Source organism: Sphaeramia orbicularis, chromosome 13, assembly GCF_902148855.1.
Source record: "Sphaeramia orbicularis chromosome 13, fSphaOr1.1, whole genome shotgun sequence".
In the NCBI taxonomy this organism is placed as follows: Eukaryota; Metazoa; Chordata; class Actinopteri; order Kurtiformes; family Apogonidae; genus Sphaeramia; species Sphaeramia orbicularis.
This window is the reverse complement of record NC_043969.1, coordinates 17,657,157-17,678,741: the sequence shown is the minus strand read 5'-3', so window position 1 is coordinate 17,678,741 and position 21,585 is coordinate 17,657,157. Positions and strand designations below refer to the sequence as shown.

At 38.7% G+C, this 21,585-nt stretch overlaps 2 protein-coding genes across 2 annotated transcripts; one reads left to right on the top strand and one right to left on the bottom strand.

Moving 5' to 3' along the window:
• Positions 1-47: 47 nt before the first annotated feature.
• Positions 48-11,646, bottom strand: rps6kb1b (ribosomal protein S6 kinase b, polypeptide 1b). Its single transcript, XM_030151857.1, has 15 exons — positions 11,476-11,646; positions 10,084-10,127; positions 9,864-9,984; positions 9,665-9,733; positions 7,152-7,299; positions 6,875-6,932; positions 6,544-6,644; positions 5,834-5,924; positions 5,571-5,661; positions 5,373-5,480; positions 5,224-5,286; positions 3,574-3,651; positions 3,148-3,255; positions 2,698-2,810; positions 48-1,491 (listed from the first exon to the last, which is right to left on the bottom strand). The coding sequence occupies exons 1-15, from the start codon at positions 11,542-11,544 to the stop codon at positions 1,236-1,238; spliced, it is 1,518 nt and encodes a 505-aa protein (XP_030007717.1). The 5' UTR covers positions 11,545-11,646; the 3' UTR covers positions 48-1,235.
• A 1,760-nt stretch (positions 11,647-13,406) lies between these two features.
• tubd1 (tubulin, delta 1) lies at positions 13,407-21,560 on the top strand. The gene is made up of 8 exons (XM_030151222.1): positions 13,407-13,654; positions 15,455-15,602; positions 17,190-17,406; positions 18,294-18,525; positions 19,411-19,575; positions 20,016-20,144; positions 20,966-21,149; positions 21,381-21,560. Exons 1-8 carry the CDS (start codon positions 13,504-13,506, stop codon positions 21,484-21,486), a joined length of 1,332 nt encoding a protein of 443 aa, XP_030007082.1. The 5' UTR covers positions 13,407-13,503; the 3' UTR covers positions 21,487-21,560.
• The last annotated feature ends 25 nt before the right edge of the window (positions 21,561-21,585 follow it).

Sequence of the window (21,585 nt, the reverse complement as noted above, 5' to 3'; positions counted from 1 at the left end):
GTAAAAATGATGAATGTCATAAAAAATAAAACACAAAGTACACTGTATTTTTAAAATTTTATTATAATTTCCTTGCTTTTTCAGGAATTCTAAAATTTCCTTCCTAAACAAGTGAAGGCTGATGCAAGAGGCTGTAAATGCTGCCCCAGGTTTTGGAGTATTAAAGCCCACAGTGTCCAGATCAACTGGTGACACAGTCTCCAACATGAATTCCCTCCAAGGCTCAGAAGGGGTCTGACATCCCATCGCCACTAAGGCCCACAGTCTCCTGGGTGAACAAAGGGGGCGGGGACTATAAAGCAGCACCGAGATCGGTTTGTTGTTGGTGGTGATAGGAAAGTGAGTCACACTAACATTGCATCAAGCTCAATTATGTCTGGTGATGTGTCAACTAATCCTGTGAAACATCACATAGCATTGAAGAAACGCCTGAAGAGCAGATAATTAAAAGATCCCACATCAGATAAACCATTCCACAACATCAACGCTGAAAGAATTTTAAAGTCAATGTGTTTTTTTTTGTTTTTTTTTTTTTTTTTAAATTGAGGCTTTCATGGATTCATTCATTGATGTATAGCTCAGGTAATCTTGTTTTGCAAACCACTGTAAGACATAAAGCTATATCCATCCATCTTTGAGAACTTTTACTTGTCCACTGTTCTCTTTTGATTTCTTTGATCATTTAAATCATGATTAAATCCAATTCATTTCATCTTAGAGCCAGGAAGCATTTGTTTAAGAACACTGGTCAAAGTATGCCGATAGAAGCAATTTCCTCACTGGCATTCATTCAAACAGCCCAAAGCACTTCAGATGTCTTGTACAGAAGACTGACTGCATTTCAGAGTACACTGCTTGCATACTGTGATACATTAACTCCTTTGATTTCATGGGATACAGCCGTCACACAAAGCCTATAGTTCCCCATGTGACTTTCAACCCAACTAGTCCAGTTTCATAAGGAGGGGTGTCAGAGGACAACGGTCATGAGACCTGAGGTGCCAGAGGAGAAGTGGTAAGACAGCGATGTCGTCGATGACGTAGCACTTAACTGCAGCGCGCCGGAGTCCCACGCACAAACTCCAGGTTGTGACAGTAAATGTAGTGTGCGGATGTGCAATTTTTGATTTTCATTGTCTCTAGCATCCATATGTTTTTGCTTTGTTTCATAAAAAAATATCAACAAAGAAAAAAACAAGAGTCAAGAATTAAACTCTCCTAAAGAGGTGGGGGGGTCATAGGTTCATACGTAGATGTTCGGGCCGTTTGGCTACAACTGGATAGGCTTGTTGCTTCATCTGAGCCAGGTTGATGCCGGCAGGCTGACGGATGGGAAGAGGGGCCGAGGCCTCAGAGCTGGTGGTTACATCCATCTGCTCTGGAGTGGACACTTCCATGGCCTGGTCCTGAGGAGACTGGAGGACACTTGGTCCTCCTCCTGTGAGGAGGGGGCTGCGGGGCCAGCAATCCCCTCCAGAGAACTTTACCGGGCTGGAAGGACAAAGGGAAAAGAAACAGAGGCATGAAACAGTCTTGTATGCACATATATTTATGCCTTAAAAGGAAAAAGTTCATAGATTTTCATTTAAATATTTACGGTAAAGTCACACTATGTCCAAATGCGTTAACAGAGTGTTTGAGTCTATGACCCTCCAACAATATTATGTTTTTTTTCATTAAACTATGTGTCTGTGGAAACATTTCCACAAAAAAATCATCATCTGCAGATAGTAGTGATGTGTGTCCCATCACATATCACCCATTGTGATATGTGATGTGTGACAATGTTAAATTGGTGCAGTGTTTGGCTTAGACTCCTGAGAACCAGGAAAGTAAAAGTTTGTTTTTTTTATATGAAATAATTGCCTCGATTGAAAACAGCATGATGCAATGGATATTTTTTTTTATTATTTTAATGAAGTCACCAGCATTTTTTTAAGTAAAGCTGTGAAACAAAGGAAAAAAATGCATTGCTGTGTCTTCAGGAGGATATACTTTAATTAGCCAGGACAATATTAAAGGCCACAAATACATTTCATAGTGAGCAATTTCTAATATGTTTTCCATCTGTCAAAGAGGATTCTGTAAATCACAGATAAGCGCATGAAGCAGAAAAAGGAGGAAGCTGTAACTAGAGTCACTAGGTTTTTAAGTATCACTGTGTGGAGACAGAAATTCCCTGCCCAGAAAAGCCCTGAACACAGCAAAACAAGAGGAAAATGGGAAAATGAAGGCAGAGGCCAATGTCTCTGCAGGTAAATACCGTACCACGCACTTTTGGTGGAAGAGAGGGGGTGACTGAGAAGGACTATTAATGTACTGTTGTTTTTTTTTAAGATCATGTTGAATATTAAAGAAAACAAAAGAAGAACAACCTCAAAGAGTAAAAATGAGACCCAGTGGAGATGGGGAGAGGTAGATATGACTGTAACAGTCTTAATAATAGTATATAAAAGTCCACTCAAATGGAGAAGGCTGCATAATGAAATGAAAACAAGCCGACTTCAGATGTATGTCCAGCTACAACCATTACAATATCAGGTTTGAGGAGATGCAGCCAACACTGATGAGAACAGCAGGATGTAGATAGGTCAAGCTCTTTAAACAAAAATTACAATGTCAAAGTAGGCTAATCACACACACACACACACACACACACATATATACAGTATATGGGTTTGTCCACTGCAGACGTACCTGAGGGGTGTTCTTGGGCTGCCCATGATCCGTCGAGGAGAGCGGATTTTTGGCTCGAATGAGAATTTTTCTTTGATATTTTCTAGGACTGACGGAGCAACATATGTGAAACCCTATGAGAAAAGACAAAAAACAAACACAGGTACATTTGATGCATAGGTATGTTTAATGGCTAGGTCATGGCTAAAGTAGAGGAAAAATAAAGCAGAAAATGATCCAAGTCAGATCTGATGAAGTCAGTGATGCACCAATTATGAATTTCAGACTTTCACTTTAGTAAGTTGTTTTCTTACTAATTATAATGCCCCCCCCCCCAATGTTCAATTAAATGCAAACCAATTTCTCATTATTTTCTTTTTTGTTGGAAATAATCCAGATTTAAAACATCAACACGGTATCAAAATGAACACAGTGAACAGAAGCCTATGAATACGTGGTGTGGGACATTACCAGGAAGGCCTGATTGGCACTCTCACTCAGGGTTGAGTCATCTGGGCTGTCGACTGGTGTCTGACTGGTAAACTTCGAGTCGAACTGACTCACGTCTTCAGCCGATTGCTACGAAGATAGAAGAGAAAATGAGCACGGGTGAGATGGAGCAGCAACACGAGTCCATGTGTCAGTAATCAGAAAGAAGATGGAAAGAGGAGATCCTTTCATTTCAATTACTGAAACCCATCCAAGTAGTGTAATTTACTGCAGCAAAATAACTACAGTGTAAACCCAACTTGCCTAAAAAAAGCATCTTAGGCCGGTATGTAGCATCATTCTAGTGCAGAGATCTAATTTCAACACTCAACAGTCTCACATTTCCATCTTAAGCATGTAGTAGTATCCAATTTTTAACTTCCCGTGGCCTCATCTTCAGTTACTCACCAGGAAAGGCTTGAAGGGAGGCTCCACTTTCCGGGCAAGCAAGTCCTCCCAGTTAATATGTCGGAAGAAAGGATGGGCCTGTAAGAACACAAACACTGTTAGACTCGACTGAGTGAGTGTGGGTGCACATTTATATAAGGCTTCATACACTGAGCAAAAATATAAACACCCCATGCCACATTTGAAATGTTTAATCGCTTTAGGTGTTGCACAATATATTAAAAATTACACAATTTATTTTAATGCTCCAATGTGATACAGATTACTGTCCGTTAGAACACAATAGTGGCGTCTGGCATTCAGGGACATTCATGTGGACATGGTGGGGGCCGGTTGAAAGCCATCACCACTCAATATCTTGTGTGTCCACCGCTGGCTTCCCGTAGAGTGACACATCATCTTCTAATTGAGTTGACGAGGTTGTCACTTGTGCCCTGTGGAATGATATGTCCCTTTTCCACTGCATGGTAGCAGCTTGACTCGACTAAACTCTACATGGTTTTGTAACAGTGCCATCGCGTTTCCACTGCAATTGGTATCACCTCGGCGCAAATAAGATAGGTTTGACTAGCGGAGTCAAAACTGTCGTGACATCGTTTTTAGGCGACGTAAGTCTCACTCTGTATAGTAAACAGTAATGATAATGGATGACATTGAGGTGATGCTGTACTTGTTGCTCAGTCTGTGGCTTTTTGTCACAGAAAAGGTGAAATGAGAGAGTCAGGAACAGATACAAGCAGCGAGACAAAACACGAAAAGTAAAGAACATTTATGAAAGCCATGCAGAAGTATAAAGCTGAAGACCAGTGGATAAGAGCTGCCGAGAGACGACTCCTGATGGGAAGCTAATGCCTTATATACAATAGATGTCGCACTGAACGGTGCGGTCTATGCGGACCAAGCTGCAAGTAAAATGATAGAAAAAAGCATTTTTTTGTTAATATAGGTTACCTGAAGATCTTCTCTGCTATCATTCTTGTCGGTGTATGGTGTTTGCATTAGATATTCATGCCTTGTTGCATGTGTGACGACACTCCCTCTGACCAATCAGCGGCCAGCAGTGAAATTTCAGTGCCGACTCAGCCCGGATAGAACCTCCCCAGAGGTGGTACGAAAAAAAAGTAAGGTTACCAGGTACAAGCCCCAGTGGAAAAGCGCCAAAATGGTGTAGAGTCGAGTCACGCTGAAAAGGTGCAGTGGAAAAGGGGCATTATTCCACTCCTCTTCTCAGCTGTGCAGCATCCACTCTGGTGGACATCCCTGCGTACAACGTTACCAATGGAACATTCCCACATGATTCGCCACATCTGTGTGATGGTGACGTCTGATGAACTTAGACATTTTGAGGTGTCCTTTTATTGTCCCCAGTATAAGGAGTGCCTGAGAACTGTTAACACTGTTTAAGCAGTGTCTGGACATACCACACCTGTGCTGTGGATGGAATCACTGGATCACTGAGTAAGTGCTCACTCGCAGAGATGGACACAAAGTTTGTTGACAAATCAAGAGAATTAACCATGTTTTACAATTATAAGAGATCATGAGGTCATTTTGGGGCCATGTGTCTCATGTTACACAAACACTGTACATGAGGTGTTTATATTTTTGCTCAGTGTTGTATCTGTGGATCCAGAAACTTCATGTATTTACCTGTACTTCTGTTGCGTCTCCTGCTCCTGCTCCCAGCCGCGATGAGGCGTTTCTCTTCAGCAACTGTACAATCAAAAATAAGACTTTAAACAAAACTGCCCACATAACACCCTGGAGTAAACACAAGTTGCGAATGCAGCATTGCGTACCCGCTTCAGGAGATCACGAGCTTCTTGCGTGAGGTAGGGGGGGAGGCTGAGTTTGCACTTCAAGATCTTGTCGATGGTCTTTTTTCGGTTTTCACCAGTGAAAGGGGGCTGTGATGGAAAAGAAAAAAATAGTCTAAGTGTAACATGATTCATAGGAGCAAAGGGGGAAGCTAAGTTTAATGTAAAATGCAAACTGACCGCTCCTGTGAGCATGTCGTACATCAGAGCGCCCAGACTCCACCAGTCCACCGCTCTGTTGTGTCCACTTCTCATCAAGATCTCTGGGGCCCTGAAACAGTCACAGTGCACATTCCATACTGATACACGGATTTTTAAGGAGTCGACAATGAGCGTGAGTGAGCGTTAAGAAGAGGAGAGCAGGATACATGAATGGGAACACAGGACCGATGATAATATTGTTAAGAAAGAGCTGAAGAGTAAAATTATAGTGCATGACGTACATGTATTCGATGGTACCACAGAAGGTGTGAGTCACGGTGCCGTCATGAATAGACTCCTTACACAGTCCAAAGTCTGTCAACTTCACATGGCCTAGAAGAAAACAACACATATTCAGATGCAGTTTTAGCGTTAGGTATGTAGATTACAATTTTAGAAGCATAAAAGTGTGGAAACTTCTATTTATGCCATGCATACGTGTGGAGCAGGTGTTTTTTTTAATAACTCAGATCTAAATATGAAGTTGTCTCTGTGCATACAAAAAGTAACAAGCCAACAGTTTGCAAAACTGGGGTAAAGCTGTACTGTAAAGAAAAGTCTGCATTTCAAGCTATAAGATGAACACGCCTAATTTTCAGCATTACGGAAGACTTGGATAGTAGGTTTTAGGACGTATACAAACATACTGTATATTCCTGAATATGGTTTTAAGAACAAAAGAGGGAGCCTGTGTTCTGCCACCAGTAGAAAACGTTTATATGTCAAGATTATGTACGGCTGCATGTATATAGATCAGTAGGAATATATTGTGATCTGTTTTAGAATAAGAGGAAAACCTGAATATTTTATCCCTGATCTAATGTGTCTTACATCCTTACCTTAACCCTAAAACCTGAGCCATATTAGAAGCGGTGAGTCGTCACTTGCAAGCACAAAAAAATTGCATCCAAATATATATAAATCCTAAAACTTGTCACCATTGTGAGCACACCTTGGCTGTTGAGCATGATGTTCTCAGGCTTTAAATCTCTGTAAATGATGCCCTTCTGGTGTAAGTGGCCCAGAGCCATGGAGATCTCTGCAAGGTAGAAACTACAAAGGAGGGAAAAAAAAGGGAAAAAAAAAAAAAAATCACTTAATACAGTTTCATGAGGACAGTGGACAGCACCATCTCCTTAAACGGTCCTCCTGGCTGCTACCAATGTGCTATAAGAATTTTAATAATGGCATAAATCCTGTATTATGCCTTCAATCTGTTTATGAGCAGTAAACAAATATCCTGCTAATCCCTCTAAGCAATGATGAAAATAGACCCTACTCACCAGGCTGTGTCTTCCATGAAGATACCCTCCCTCTCCAGCTGCATGAAAAGCTCTCCTCCTGACACACACACACACACACACACACACACAGACAAAGGTGTTAAACAGAAACATTTCTCTATCATGTCTGAAGGCTTTGTTCTGTAGCTGACACCGCTGTATGATAAGGATTATGATGATGATGAAATTGTGTGTTTCTTGACCAATTTTTCCTCATTTGCAACAATAGTGTGTGAGTCCGTGGCGTTCATTGGGTTGAGTTTGAGTGTGCACTGACCACTCAGGTACTCCAGGATGAGGTACAGCTTTCCTCCCGTCTGGAAGGCATAGATGAGATCTACAATGAAGGGATGCTTCACTTCTTCAAGGATGTTCCTCTCTGCCTTAGTATGAGCTGTGTCCTTGGCATTACGTACAATCATAGCCTGCAAATCACAGAGCAATATCAAACAGTCAACAGAGATGGTGATGTGTTTTAATCAATGCAAACTACATACACCTGACACAGATAATTACTACAACACATCTCACATGTAGCAATTTAAGCATCTACATCACTAAGAATAAAAAGAATCTGTCAATAATAACAGGCCTATTTAATAAGATTTGATAATAATAAAGTCTGGTTGCGTTTTCTCCTAGTCCTTTGTTTTCTTGTTTCGCTCCACAACCACTCTCCCCCTCTGCTCATGGTGCTGCTTATGTTTGCAAAACACTTCTGTCAGAAAGCTATAAAGCTGTCGATCAGCAACAGTGTTGTCTCAGCTTTGACTGGTACGATTCTGGCAACAGATGGAGCTTCAACAGCCCGGCGGACACTTGAGGAGCGCTTTGATTTTAAGGATGAAACACACAAGAGGAAGCTAACTGCTACCACAAAGAAAGGGTTTGATTGCTACATGTTCAATCTTCAGTTTTTGGCTGTTGTTTGGGGGTTTTGTCGCCTATTTGTGCCTAATAAAAGTGTGAGTATTGTTAAAGATTGCAAACTTGTGATTGATCATTATGGCTGTTGCATAATCAGACCCGTTCTTATCAAGAATATCAGAATAATTTGAGTAAGTTATTTGTGAGCCTTTTACAAACACACGCACATGACCAGTAAGGAATCATGGTTCTCACCTCAATTAATTTTATGACGGTCTGACATTCTGAACCATAAGAAGAAAAACCAAGGTTGAAGCTCAACATAATGACTCACTAGAAAACAGAATAGATCTGGGTACATGAATAACGTAATCTAAAACCCTTTATTCTCAAGATTAAAGCGTTTAAAAAGTCAACGTAGTTCAACCCAGAACAGTTATACAATCAATTATACAACACCTGCCAATGGGAGAAAATCATATTCATCCAATGATGTGATAATGTTCCTGACAATTATTGGCCATAATGGTATAATAATAATTGGTATATAATGTATGTACCACTGTTCATCCTACAACATACTTTTATTGGGTTCTTTCCCATTGGATGTTGTCATTATGTAAATCTATTTCATGTTTGTCATGTTCATTTAAGGTACATGTACAATAACATGCAATGAAATTGGGTTTGCTAAATGTTGCTACATCTACAGTATATTATATTAATTTATAGCCCTGACAGATACTGTCTTGGGTTGAAAAACTGAATAACTTCTTAAATGGTTTAGTCACAGGAATAAAGGCTTTTAATTTACTTTGATGTGTATAAAATGTTTTTTTTTTCTGGATGGCCTGGATCTCTTTCCTATTTTCTCTGCAATTTCACTATTGATCTAAGATGTGTTGAAAACAGCAACAAGTCAACTTCACCACATTTTCCCCCTACATTAGGACTTAACACACAGATTGATTGATTGACATTAGATTGTATTATTGAGTTCATTAATTAATTTTATTAGAATTATTTGAAACAGTTGTGACACTTAAGCAAAGACCTGTATGACTATTCATTTACTTTTCATTTTAAGACTTAATGCAAAAAGTAAAAGGTTTTGTTAAATGTGTACATCTGGCCTCAACATAAAAAATAATGTATTTATGATCAATATAATGGAATTCTTTTTGAAATTGAAAAGGTGCAAAACAATTCATCAGTTTTCACCATGTAGCTACTATATGGCTGCATATTCCATTGGGTGTTTAGTATAAGAATCTGAAGTATTTTCCCAGATTTAGTTCAACTGACATGTTTGAAAAAAGTTTAATATTTGTCATTCTGCATTTCCACATTTTCACATTTGTCCTTTCACTGTCCACCTGCTGGATCTTCAAACAGGTTAAAACATCTCTTTAACTGTCCGCTGTAACTTATTACCAGTGAAGATAAACTGCTTTAATTCCTAGGCCTCCATTTAGTGCCAGATAAATGTCACTGGGCAAGTTAGAACAGATTCTTCACAGATTCTTCACGAGTACGGGCTCTGGGCTCTACCCCAAAACTACGCCGAGGCTTTTATTAAAACTTCCCTGAACACAAAGACCAGCTGAAATCTGTCAGGTCTTCATTGTGTCATCAGGGTCATTTTAGCCAATCAAGCAGAAGCAGCGCGTGTATCAAGCGATATCTAATGGGCTGAGGCAAAGTGTTTTAAGAGCCAAGGCTGCAGCAGAGCAGCATAGATGGCAATCTACCAAAGAGCAGTGAAATCTTACCCCACCACTGGCTTCAAGGACAGCCAATATTTGCAGACAGAAGTGCCATAATGACAAGCATGCAGTTATGTTCACATGATACAAACTATATGCCTTTAAAATAAAAAAAAATTAAATCATGTACAGCATAGATCAGGAAATAAAAAAGTACCTTTTTTAAAACTTTCATAGCAAATATTTTGCCTGAAGCAGCTCCAGCAACTTTTCGAACTTGAAAAACCTGCACAAAGAGAAAAGAAATTTACAAGCTGCAACAAAAATTATTACTTAAAATAACGCACAACAGAAGTACTGAACAGAAGAAGGTGTACATATGTGACATGATGTGAATGTTAGTTCATTGCATGTACCTTTCCATAGCCACCTTTCCCTAGGACCCGCAGTAGCTCAAAACACTCTGGTCTGATGTTCTCTGTCCCCTGATTAACATTATCCTCTGATATTTCAATCTTCTCACAGTCGTCCATGTTGCTACAATCACACATTGAATGCATTTCAGTCACACTCACCTCTCAAATTAAAAGGCAAAATCACATATATCCAGAAGAATCCATGATGATTACTACTCACAACTCAAATCCGCTGCACTGGTCCATAATGTCATTGATTTGGGCCTGGAAGGAAATGACAAACTCTTTAATTTTGGATTATTTTTATAAGAAACAAGAGGAGCAGCAGAAATTCAATTAGGCCTGCACAGAGGAAACTGTATGACAGTTGTGATGACATAGATAAGTATTGTGGTAGCAAATTAACACAAACACATTTCGATTCCATTGCATTTCAGGCATTCAGTCACTTGCTGGGAATTCATTGTACCTTGTATGAATTCTTAAAATATGATTTACAGTAAGCACTAAATTATAACACAAGTTGACATGATGGTTTTCGCTGCTCCTAATCTTGTTTGCCTTTTTTCAAACAAAACTTCTCTGTTTACAACAAGGAATGGATGACACTTAAAATCTTCTACCAACAATTAATAAGTAATAGTAATAATGTCTCGGGGAAAAAAAATCCCACTGGGTTACTCTCACTAAAATCTAAGTATATACTTGGATTTAGAAATGGTATTAAGAAATTCTGCAGCAACTACTAACACTACAAATTCAACTCGAAATTTGTTTTTAACTGCCTCTTTGCAGGTGTTCAGTTGTGTTGTGGCCTCAAGTCACACCAGAACTGTGATGTGATACTGACAAACAGGAGCTGTTATGCAATTATTGCCCAATCTTAGCAACATGGACATCAACATGGTGCAAGATATTTGGTAAAATCCTGAAAGTTGCTCATCCTGACTTTGTAATATTCCTGTTTTGCATGTGTATATGAGTAAAAATACCAAGGGAAAGATGTTTTTTTTCTTCTTATCAGTATTCGTTCTAACCCTATTAGGAGGTGTGATGAGGGTTACATGTATGCATTTTTTTAATGTACAGGTTGTAACATGACCGAGGCAGTGGTCTCATTTCAGTATTGACTTATTTCGTGTAAAGGTGCATCTGTATTGTGCTGATGAAATCTGGACATACACGGGCACTGGTCTCCACAGTCCACACTCCGTTACATTCTTGCCAAAATAAACTGTTGCACACCGAGTAATATCACTGCAGCACCTCTGAGCAACTGAGGATTGTTTTGCAGAATACGAACGTGACAGTACGGGTTTTTAAAAGTGACAGCGTCAACAAAGCACGCCCTCCATCCTTTCCTCACGTTTCTAGTAAAAAAAACAAAAGAGACAAAACAAATGACAGCTCTGTTGTGATCGCTGTCAGGCTTAACGGTGCCGCGTTAGCCTTAGCTGCTGCTGCTAACCGTGCTTGCAGAGGCCTGGGAGCTCCGGCTGCGGGAACAGGCCTGCGGTGGCTGGCAGGCTACCAGGTTAGCTAGCTACTGAGCATGAAGAGTTTCTGCTCTGACAACTATCGCAGTTTCGTACAACATCTGCCATTAATGTACCTCCTCATTCTCATCATCGGAGACGTTTTCTTCCGGCTGATCCAAATCTATGTCAAACACTCCAGCCATGGCAGCGCTTCGCTCGGATCGCTCTGACACAGAACGTAAGAATAGCAGGCGTCCCCCACCTCATGGACAAACACACACCGCCGCCATAACCGGCTACTACACTGAGCATGCGCACTGTGCCAATCAGCTAAAGGGGCGGTAACCGTTGGATATGATATGGACATGAAAAGCATTGAGACAAAATAGTACACAAAGTATTATTATTATTATTATTATTATTATTATTATCATTATTATTATTATTATTATTATTATTATTATTAGTAGTAGTAGTAGTAGTAGTAGTAGTTGTTGTTGTAGTAGTAGTAGCAGTGGTAGTAGTAGTAGTAGTAGTAGTAGCAGAAGAATATTTTGTTTATATATATATATATATATATATATATATATATATATATATATATATATATATATATATATATATATATATATATATAAATCTACATGTCATATTAACCATGGCATTTTATCCCTGCTGTAATGCATTTTCCATCTAGTTCAGGGGTCAGCAACCCTGGTCCTGGAGAGCCACTATCCTGCATGTTTTAGATGTATCCTTCTTCCAACACACCTGATTCAAATGATAAGCCTATCATCAAGCTCAGCAGAAGCCTGATAACGACCATCAGGTGTGACCAGGGTTGCTGACCCCTGATCTAGTTCATGTGAATGAGATATTTATTTTTTGGTAAGGACCTTTTCAATCAAATACAGTGTATAGAAATACTACTTCTAGTACTACTACTACTACCATGACTACTACTACTACTACTACTACTACTACTACTACTACTACTATTATCATTATTATTATTATTATTATTATTATTATTATTATTATTATTATTATTTGTAGTAGTAGTAGTAGTAGTAGTAGTAGTAGTAGTAGTAGCAGCAGCAGCAGCAGCTGTAAAGCGCATTTTAAATCAAATAACGTTTTATATTTGCTGACACTTTATTTCTATCAAATAAAGTGGATGTAAATATAACTAAGAGTAAATAAATAAGCAAAAAAACTATTCTATCTGTTATTAATCTATTATTATTATTATTATTATTATTATTATTATTATTATTATTATTATTATTATTATTATTGTTATAGTATTAATTTGCGTGTTTTTTACATATAGCAGCGTATATTTATGTTATTATAATAATTCATTAATGCAAAAAATATACAGGGTGTCCCAAAAAATGTATACACACTTTCAGTAATTGTAAAGTAGGTGTTTATCACAATTAATTTAATTTTCAAAATGTAATAGAATTTACAAACATCATTTTATTGTTTTGTCACCGCCTGTTCTCAAACTGACGTCCGTTCTGATCCAGACACTGCTGTCAATGTGAAGCAATGGAATCATGAAGAGAGGTGATCGACACGCACATCCAGAAAATGAGAGGTATGCAGGATCCCAAAAAATGATGAAAAAACTTCCGTGACGTTTTTGGGCCGAGGCCCTTCATCTGATGAACCCGATGGCCCGAAACATCACGTTGGTAAATAAATTCTTTGGGAGCTCACAGGTTGTGCGGACCTTCCTTTATTTTTTTTCAAGCAATGGAATCACACAGAGTAAATTAACCTTCAATTGTGTCTGCACTTCAACTACGTTTTCATACTTCCAGTAGCATTTTAGAATGAATTTCATTTCTTCAAAGTTTAGTCAGGCTTCCATAATTAATTTCAATGGGTTTAATCTGCAAAGAAAAAACAAACAATTGAGTTATCAGCTGCTGAAGTGTGTATACATTTTTTGGGACACCCTAAATTTTATCTTGACTGTGACGATGACGGACGTTTCATTTTGAAAGTGTGACAGTTTGGACCGGAACTACTAGGTTACTTCCGGTGGCGGTTCTTGTAAACACTCACCAGCGGCTTCATGGATACAGTCATCAAACCCGCGCATCTTCCCGTGTATATCACGTTGTTTATTGTCAACGTCTGAGATTAAAATGTCTGTGGTGACGGTTCAGCTGGGTCAGTGCGGTAACCAGGTGGGTCAGGAGCTGTTTGACATCCTCTGCAGGGACGCACAGGACGGACAGAGGACACCCTACTGCACCGCCAGCTGGGAACGGTTCTTCCACCAAACTACACATGGAGGTATGACAGTCCTCCAGAGCCCTGTTCCCTGAGTCCGTCTGACTCTGTTTACTGTCTTTCTTAGGGGTGTCAAACATGTGGCCCGGGGGCCAAAGCTGACCCGCCAAAGGCTCCAGTCCGGTCCTTTGGATGAATCTGTGAAATGTTAAAATTACCCACACTAAGATATTAATAATCATTTTAGTTCAGGGGCCACACTCAGACTAATTCAATTTCAAGTGGGTCAAATCAGTAAAATACTACCATAATATCCAATAAATACTCACAACTAGGGATGCACCGATACCACTTTTTTCCAGACCGAGTACGAGTACTTACATTTGATTACTTGCCGATACGAGTACTTAATAACCCCATTCCAGTTCTTAGTTCCTTTTGTAAATGTGCTTCATTGTTGTTGTCATTAGTCTGACTGGAAAAAAGTGATGCTACTGACATTTAATGTGTTGGAATGAGTGTTTCTCAATTAATCCACCAGGGGGCGCCGCTCTGAATTAACCATACTGGGCAAATACCACGAAGAAGAGGAAATTTTTTGAGAAGAAGAAGAAAGTCAGTAATAACAAACATGGAGGTGACAGAGGCAACACTAATGGGATACTAGTATTGCAGCATTTTCGCTAGTAAGGTTTAACATATTAGCTTCAGCAGGTAGAGAAAAGAGAAATGAGCCATAAGTTTCGTTTTCACTTCTGTTGACGGCGGTCCGCACCGCTCCGTACATCTGCTGGTATTCTCTGTCTGTGTACGCATCCGCGAGCACCTGGAAAACAGATGGAATGTACGCAGAGGACGGACAGAACACTGCGTCCGTGTCTGTCTGTGTCTTTAACGTTACTGTCAGTCAGCGTTACTTTTATCACCGTCATTTATTTTGAAAAATCTCCACACTCTTCACACTCCACACACATTATTCCTCCTCCTCGTACCTGCTGCACTGAACTGTAAATGTCACACTGCCGTAAGTGGTATCGGTGCATTTGTATTGGATTACTTTTACGAGTACGAGTACACACACTGAGTATCGGAGCCGATGTCAATACTCGTATCGGTATCGGTGCATCCCTACTCACAACTTCAAATTTTTCACCTTGTAAATGTAAACACTTTCATGTATTTACACCAAAACAACATTTAATTTAAAAAGATGAGAATAACCTGAACAAATTGCAACCAGAAATGTCTTAAGAGAAGTGCAATTTTAACAATATTCTGTCTGTTACCTAATTTTTTGTGTATTTGTAGATCCACTGTCATCTATAAGTTATAATGTACCCGTGTAAATGATAAACTGAAGCAGAATATTGTTAAAATGACACTTATTTTTTCAGTTTGTTCATGTTATTCACATTGTTTTAAAGAATAGTTTGTAGATGTAAACATTTTCATAATGTAATTTTAGAAAATTAAGCACAGTTTTAACAGTTTTTTGCCTGTTACTCAGTGTTTAGTGTCTTTGTAGATCTGATCCATAATGCACATGTGGAAATGATAAGTTTAGCGATAACAGTTAAAATTGCGCTTATTTTTCTGAAGAAATGTACATTTTTTCAGGTTATTCACATCTTTTTTGTTCGGATAGTTTGTAAAAGTAAGTATTTTTATAATTTAATGGGGTTTTTTTGCTCTAAAACATAGAGAAAACTTTGGAGTTGACATTATTTATATATTATTATGTTATTATTTTAGTGGTTCCGGCCCCCTACAGACCACATTTGGCTGAATGTGGCCCCTGAACTAAAATGAGTTTGATGCCCCTGGTCTATCTGTTTACCTTCTGCCCCTATGGCCTTTTATCAGAGCTTGTAGCCAGGGCTGTGCTGATCGACATGGAGCCCAAAGTGGTCAACCAGAGTCGGGCCAAGGCTGAGAGGTCAGGCCAGTGGAGGTACGGGGACACCTCCCACTTCAGCCAGAAGCAGGGCTCTGGAAACAACTGGGCCAATGGGTAAGGGAGCACCTCGCAGATATTTATGGAGAAACTATCGCTAAAAAGCCGCAAACCTTACCACAGCACCTTGTCTTTACAACAGTGTTTTCAACCTTGGGGTCGGGACCCTATATGGGGTCGCCTGGAATTCAAATGGGGTTGCCTGAAATTTCTAGAAATTGATAAAAATAAAAAATAAAAACTTACAAACAAAAAATCTGTGTTGAGTTGTCAGAGCCAATCCCAATCCATAGCAGACAAACTGTGAGTCTGAAACTAAAGCATTGTGGTACTGTTTATCTGTCAAATGTTCATTGTGGTCGGTTTCAGATGCTGCAGCTCTTTCATAATTCATAGTTTGAGTTATTGTTTGTTCAGTATTAATTGTCAACCTCGTAAATACAAACTGGACTGACTGTACATATCCTGACCAAAGAAAATCAAATTCTCCCTTTGTGCAGTAATCTACCCCTGGCTTTTCTGCCTCCGTCCATAATCATATACACTATATAGACAAAATGTCCTATAAAATTAACCTGTATTTGAAACATAGGATAGAAAACTATTACAGGATCAAAAACAAATTAATTAAATATTAAATTTAAATTTTAAAAAAATGTCTGGGGTCACCAGAAATTTGTGATGTTAAAATGGGGTCACGAGCCAAAAAAGATTGGAAACCACTGCTTTACACATAATACAGTGAAGTACGGAGGACCAGGAGAGTCAAAATGAATATAGCTTTTAAATCACATGTAACACAAAAGTATTAAATCTTACATATTTTGATAAGATGAATTGGAAAACAAATGACAAAAGTGCTGGTTAGCTGATATTTTCGCTGTATATGAAAAAGTGCTTTAATTATACGTATATATTGGTTTATGTACATTTAGCCTATACAATAGATTTATAATGTGGCCACTAGAAAGAACCTGTAAACTGATTATATTGTAACGTACAGACAGTGTTTTGAAGTGGATCTGGTAGCACTGAGACAAACTTCCCTTTCGGATAAAACCCATTCTCTCAATTCTCAAGATTTCACATTTTAACCCAAGGCTGTATTTTGGAAACTACAGCCAACCAGCATTTTTTACTTAATCTTTCTTTATTAGTGACTCAAACTCTTTAAAGTTTCAGTGCTTTTACTTTGGAGGTATTTTACTTTTAGACCAGTGTAATTAGACCATAAAACATAGGGACACAATGGGACTTATATGTACAACACAGATTAGAAAATATGTATTTTATTAAATGCATCAGGGAATAGATAGATAAATAGTGTATTTTCAATTCCACTTCTTAATTGCCCATTAATTAATGAAATACTATTTACATTCACTGTATTTATTTGTAGATCAGCAAGATTAATTGTAAAGAAGTTCATTCATTTAAGTGTTTAATACTAAATAGATACATATTTATTAAATTCTATATTTTTAAATTCATAAAGCTCCAGGTCATCCATGGTTAAGATTGTTCAAAGCATTGCCGCCTTATTGCATCTATACACATGCTCAAACATTATCACAAGCACTTGCATAGAAAACACACACATTACTCTCTGTTAAAACAATGCTTTTACTTATTGTCTTGTACTAGGTATTGTGTCCATGGCCCTCGTCACAGAGCAGTGGTGGAGGATCTGGTGAGACGAGAGGTGGAGCGCTGTGACAGACTTGCTGGGCTCATGGCCATGATGAGTGTGGCAGGAGGCACAGGGTCAGGGGTCGGCACATTCGTTACTCAATGTCTGAGGGACATTTATCCTAAAAGCTTCATCCTCAACCACCTTACTTGGCCATATGGTACTGGAGAGGTAGGGAAGAAGAGCTGGGAAAACTACAAACAGTGGTGATAAAAACAATTAATTAGCTAATTCAGTAATAATGTGTGCAGTTATGCTTTTTCAACAGTATAAACCAGTGTTTTTTAACCTTGGGGTCGGGAGCCCAAGTGGGGTCGCCTGGAATTCAAATGGGGTCGCCTGAAATTTCTAGTAATTGATAAAAATAAAAAATAAAAACTTAGTAATAAAATGTAAGATGAGTTTAGAGAGACAATCACAATACATAAAAGACATGACAAACTGTGAAGCTGAAACTGCAGCACTGTGGTACTGTTTATGTTTTAAATGTTCATTGTGGCTGGTTTAAGATGCTGCAGCTCTTTCATGATTCATAGTTTGAGTTATTGTTTGTTCAGTATTAATTATCAGCCTTGTAAATACAAGCTGGACTGACTGTACATATCCTGACAAAGGAAAATAAAAATCTCACTTTGTGCAGTAATCTTGACCTGGCTTTTCTGCCTCTGTCCATAATATAGCCTATTATGTCGTCTAAAATTAATGTTTATTTGCAACATAGTATAGCAAACTATTACATGATCAAAAACAAATTAATTATTGCAAAGAAAACATATCTGTTTTGAATGTCTGGGGTCGCCAGAAATCTGTGATGTTAAAAGGGGTCACGAACCAAAAAAGGTTGGGAACCACTGGTATAAACCAAACAGTCTGTCTTAAATAATTTCAGTTTAGTCTGTAACAAATATGCAACAAAACAAACAAAATAATCCTACTGTAGTTCCTAGAAATAAAACAGATTGAAGAAAACATGAAAAGTTATACATATACATGAAAACAAAATATGACTTCATTTGCATATATGATTTCATATAAAAATGTTTGTCCTCTACCCTCAGGTTATTGTCCAGAACTATAACTCTGTGCTGACCCTGGCTAACCTTTACCGGCTCTCAGATGCCATCCTGGTGCATGAGAACGACACCGTGCACAGGATCTGCAGTCAGCTGCTCAACATCAAACACATCTCCTTCAGTGACGTTAACAGAGTTATCGCCCACCAGCTGGGCAGTGTGTTGCAGCCTGCGCTCACTGCAGACTCCTATGGATGCTACAGTAGAAATCCTCTGGGTGAGAAACACAAAGACAGACAACACACCACAGTATCTGCCCCAGCTGGTACTTCAGGGTTCCTACAGGTCCTTACAACTGTTAAAGTCTGGGCCATGTTTCCAGTGGGAATCATTTCAATGTAACACAAAACAATGGATTAGCCAATACTAGAAGCTTCATTCATATAAAACCAAGTTATGATCGGAAAACAGCAAAGGTAAGAAAAAATTGATAATCATAGCTTCGTAATGCAACAATTTATTTTTGCTCTTCTTTGGTTCATTCAGTGAGTTCAGTTAGTTTTTGACCTACACCGGTGTGGGACTATTAGTTTGTTTTAGATATTTGCTATTTTTGAGTGCTTGTTTGTTTGTGTTCTGTTAGTTTTGTTGAGCTTTTAGCTGATGTTCCTCTGGTTGTGTGGATGTATGGAATGTGTATAGTGCTACAAGCATTGCATAGCATTGTCATGGCAACACGGATGGCACTGGGAGCAACTGGTGATCTTAAAATGTCTGAAACGATATTTTTACAGGTCTTGAAATGTTTGGGTCATGTAGTTTTTCCTTTTTTTTGTGTTTCAGATATTTTTATTGCAAAGCTTTATCATAGTACAGATTTAAGATCCCCTGATTGGTACATTATGCTTCATTTTTGATATCAACATAACAAACACATTCAGAAATAAAAAGAAAAGAACACAGCATGGATAGAGTGAGAAAAGAGGAAGGAAAGGAGAAAAAACAAAGAAAAAACTCCACACAATTTAACATCTCAACCTTCCAACCCACCCTCTTTTTTTTACATTCTGTATTGACGCTACTCCTACCTCATGCCATCTGCATAATTCGTGACTTTATGAGGCATATATTTTCTTCATTCTTTCATGTCTGTGTATCTCAGGTGAGTTGGTGAGTGCCCTTGCCTGCCATCCGGAGTACAAGCTGCTCAGTGTGTGCACCATCCCTCAGATGTCCAGCTCCTCCATCGCCTACAGCACCTTCAGCTGGCCGGGCCTCCTCAAACATCTACGCCAGATGCTCATCTCCAACACCAAGATGGAGGAGGGCAAGTTCTGTCCACATCTTATCTATGTTCTTTATTATGTGACTACAGTCTGTTCAGAATTCAGCTGCTTGGCTTTAACTGGTGCAAAATAAACACAAGGACAGTACTCCAATTTTAGTGTCACTACGTTGGCTCCCACTATTATGTATTCGCACATTGACCGCGCATTTTCAGTCGCTGCCCCAAAACTGTAGAATGAGCTTCCCTTTAAATTCTCTTTTCAGTTTGAGACGTTGGCTTTTATTGTTTTAATGTTTTGTTTTTATTTTTATGTGTTTGTAACTTTATGTGTTTTATTTGTGTGCAGCACTTTGGCCAACTGTGTTGTTTTTAAAGTTCTTTATAAATAAAATTGGATCGCATTGGATTAAATGTGAAAGTGAGCTCATTCTCCTCTCTGATAAAATCATAAAACACATCCCATTGTTTTCTCGTTTCAGGTATAGACTGGCAGGTACGTCCGCCTGCTGCCTCTGAGCGAACCAGGAGCCTCACAGGACCCAGCTTTAACAGGTCTGTGGCCAACCTGCTCATACTGAGAGGAAAAGACGTCTACAGTGCAGAGACGGGTGAGATTAGACATGGTGATCATACAAACAAGAACTTAAGTGGGTGAAATCCTTTATATCAGGGGTGGGCAACATGTTCCCCCAGTGGGCCACACAGGCGTAGATGAAGGGAGAGAAAAGTTACACATGAGAACAGTTCAATGAAAACATAAAACGCACAGAAATGAATTATGAAAATGAAACAGCAGATTGCTTTACAGTCGACCATTTACCAGTTCAAAAAGCTGAAGCTCCATTAACAATTTTCTGTTAATAACCATGGACTTTTTTTATGCTCGAAACTTACAAAAAAAAAATTACTTTCCAAAAATAACCCACTTAAAATACACCATCAACTTTAAAATGAGCCTACATTGTGCAGGTCACTTAGGAAACACATTGTATTACTTTACCAACAGTCTTTACATTTTTACGTGACAACTTGTACTTAACGTTCATTACCAAATCTTGTATGGTTGAATGCTTTGTAAAAATATTCTGCTTGGAAGACAACTTTGAAGATGATTTCAGAGCTTTTCCTTCTTTTTTCCAGCAATGGAAATTTTGGGGGTGTAGTTAGCATTCTTTGTCATAAAGTGTCTCTGGATTGAACACTGTGATTCTCTGATAAAAACCTAATACTAATGTTTTTTAAGGGGGGGGGGGGGGGTGTTTTCGTTTGACGATGCCATGTGCCAGATTTATACACCCTGGCCTTGTGTTTTGCTCATGTGTGATATAGCTTTGTACAGGGTGGTTTAAAGGATTATGAGCAGCTTCCTATTCGTATTGTTCTGAAACTGTTTGGTTATGCAGATTAGCTGAATGTTATGTTTGTGCAGGTGGTTTTGAGGACCCGGCTCTCTATACCTCCTGGTTGTCACCAAAAGAAGCTTTCGACGTGTGGAAATCCCCGATGCCTTTTAATAAATATGAGAAATCTGCTACACTGGTCAGCAACAGTCAAGCTCTGCTCCGACCTCTGGACAACATGGTGGGAAAAGCCTGGAATATGTTTGCTTCCAGGTAAGTCACATCACAAATGCCTTTGTGGAACAGAAGTGAACTGTGATGCATGCAAAGCAGATCGCCAAATTATTTCTATTCTATCTGTGCAGAAGCAGTGTATTGTAGCTTTTTATAATAAGGTGAATAGGCATACACCAAATATGAAGTCTTACAAAAATTCCATAAGATCGGTAAAGAACAGTAACAAGAATTTTTTTTTTTTTTTTTAAATCCTGTTTTTCTTTACAGGGCCTACATCCATCAGTACATTAAATTTGGGATATCAGAGGAAGATTTTCTTGACAGTTTTACATCTTTGGAGCAGGTCGTCGCCAGTTACAGTCAACTGTCCTAGCAGTATATTATTAAAGATATCTATCACCTGTTTATTTTCAAAAAATGTAAATAAACCTATTTTTTTAAGTATTGCATGGTTATGTGTTTGTGAAAACTA

Bases quoted from the DNA above. Each gene is read 5' to 3' on its own strand.
- rps6kb1b (XM_030151857.1), bottom strand. From the start codon at position 11,544: ATGGCTGGAGTGTTTGACATAGATTTGGATCAGCCGGAAGAAAACGTC. The intron at 6,933-7,151 runs GTCAGTGCACAC...TGTGTGTGTCAG, and splicing joins CATCCTGGAGTACCTGAGTG to GAGGAGAGCTTTTCATGCAG. The intron at 3,652-5,223 runs GTAAATACATGA...GTGTTCTTACAG, and splicing joins GAGACGCAACAGAAGTACAG to GCCCATCCTTTCTTCCGACA.
- tubd1 (XM_030151222.1), top strand. From the start codon at position 13,504: ATGTCTGTGGTGACGGTTCAGCTGGGTCAGTGCGGTAACCAGGTGGGT. The intron at 15,603-17,189 runs GTAAGGGAGCAC...GTCTTGTACTAG, and splicing joins GGAAACAACTGGGCCAATGG to GTATTGTGTCCATGGCCCTC. The intron at 19,576-20,015 runs GCAAGTTCTGTC...TTCTCGTTTCAG, and splicing joins CAACACCAAGATGGAGGAGG to GTATAGACTGGCAGGTACGT.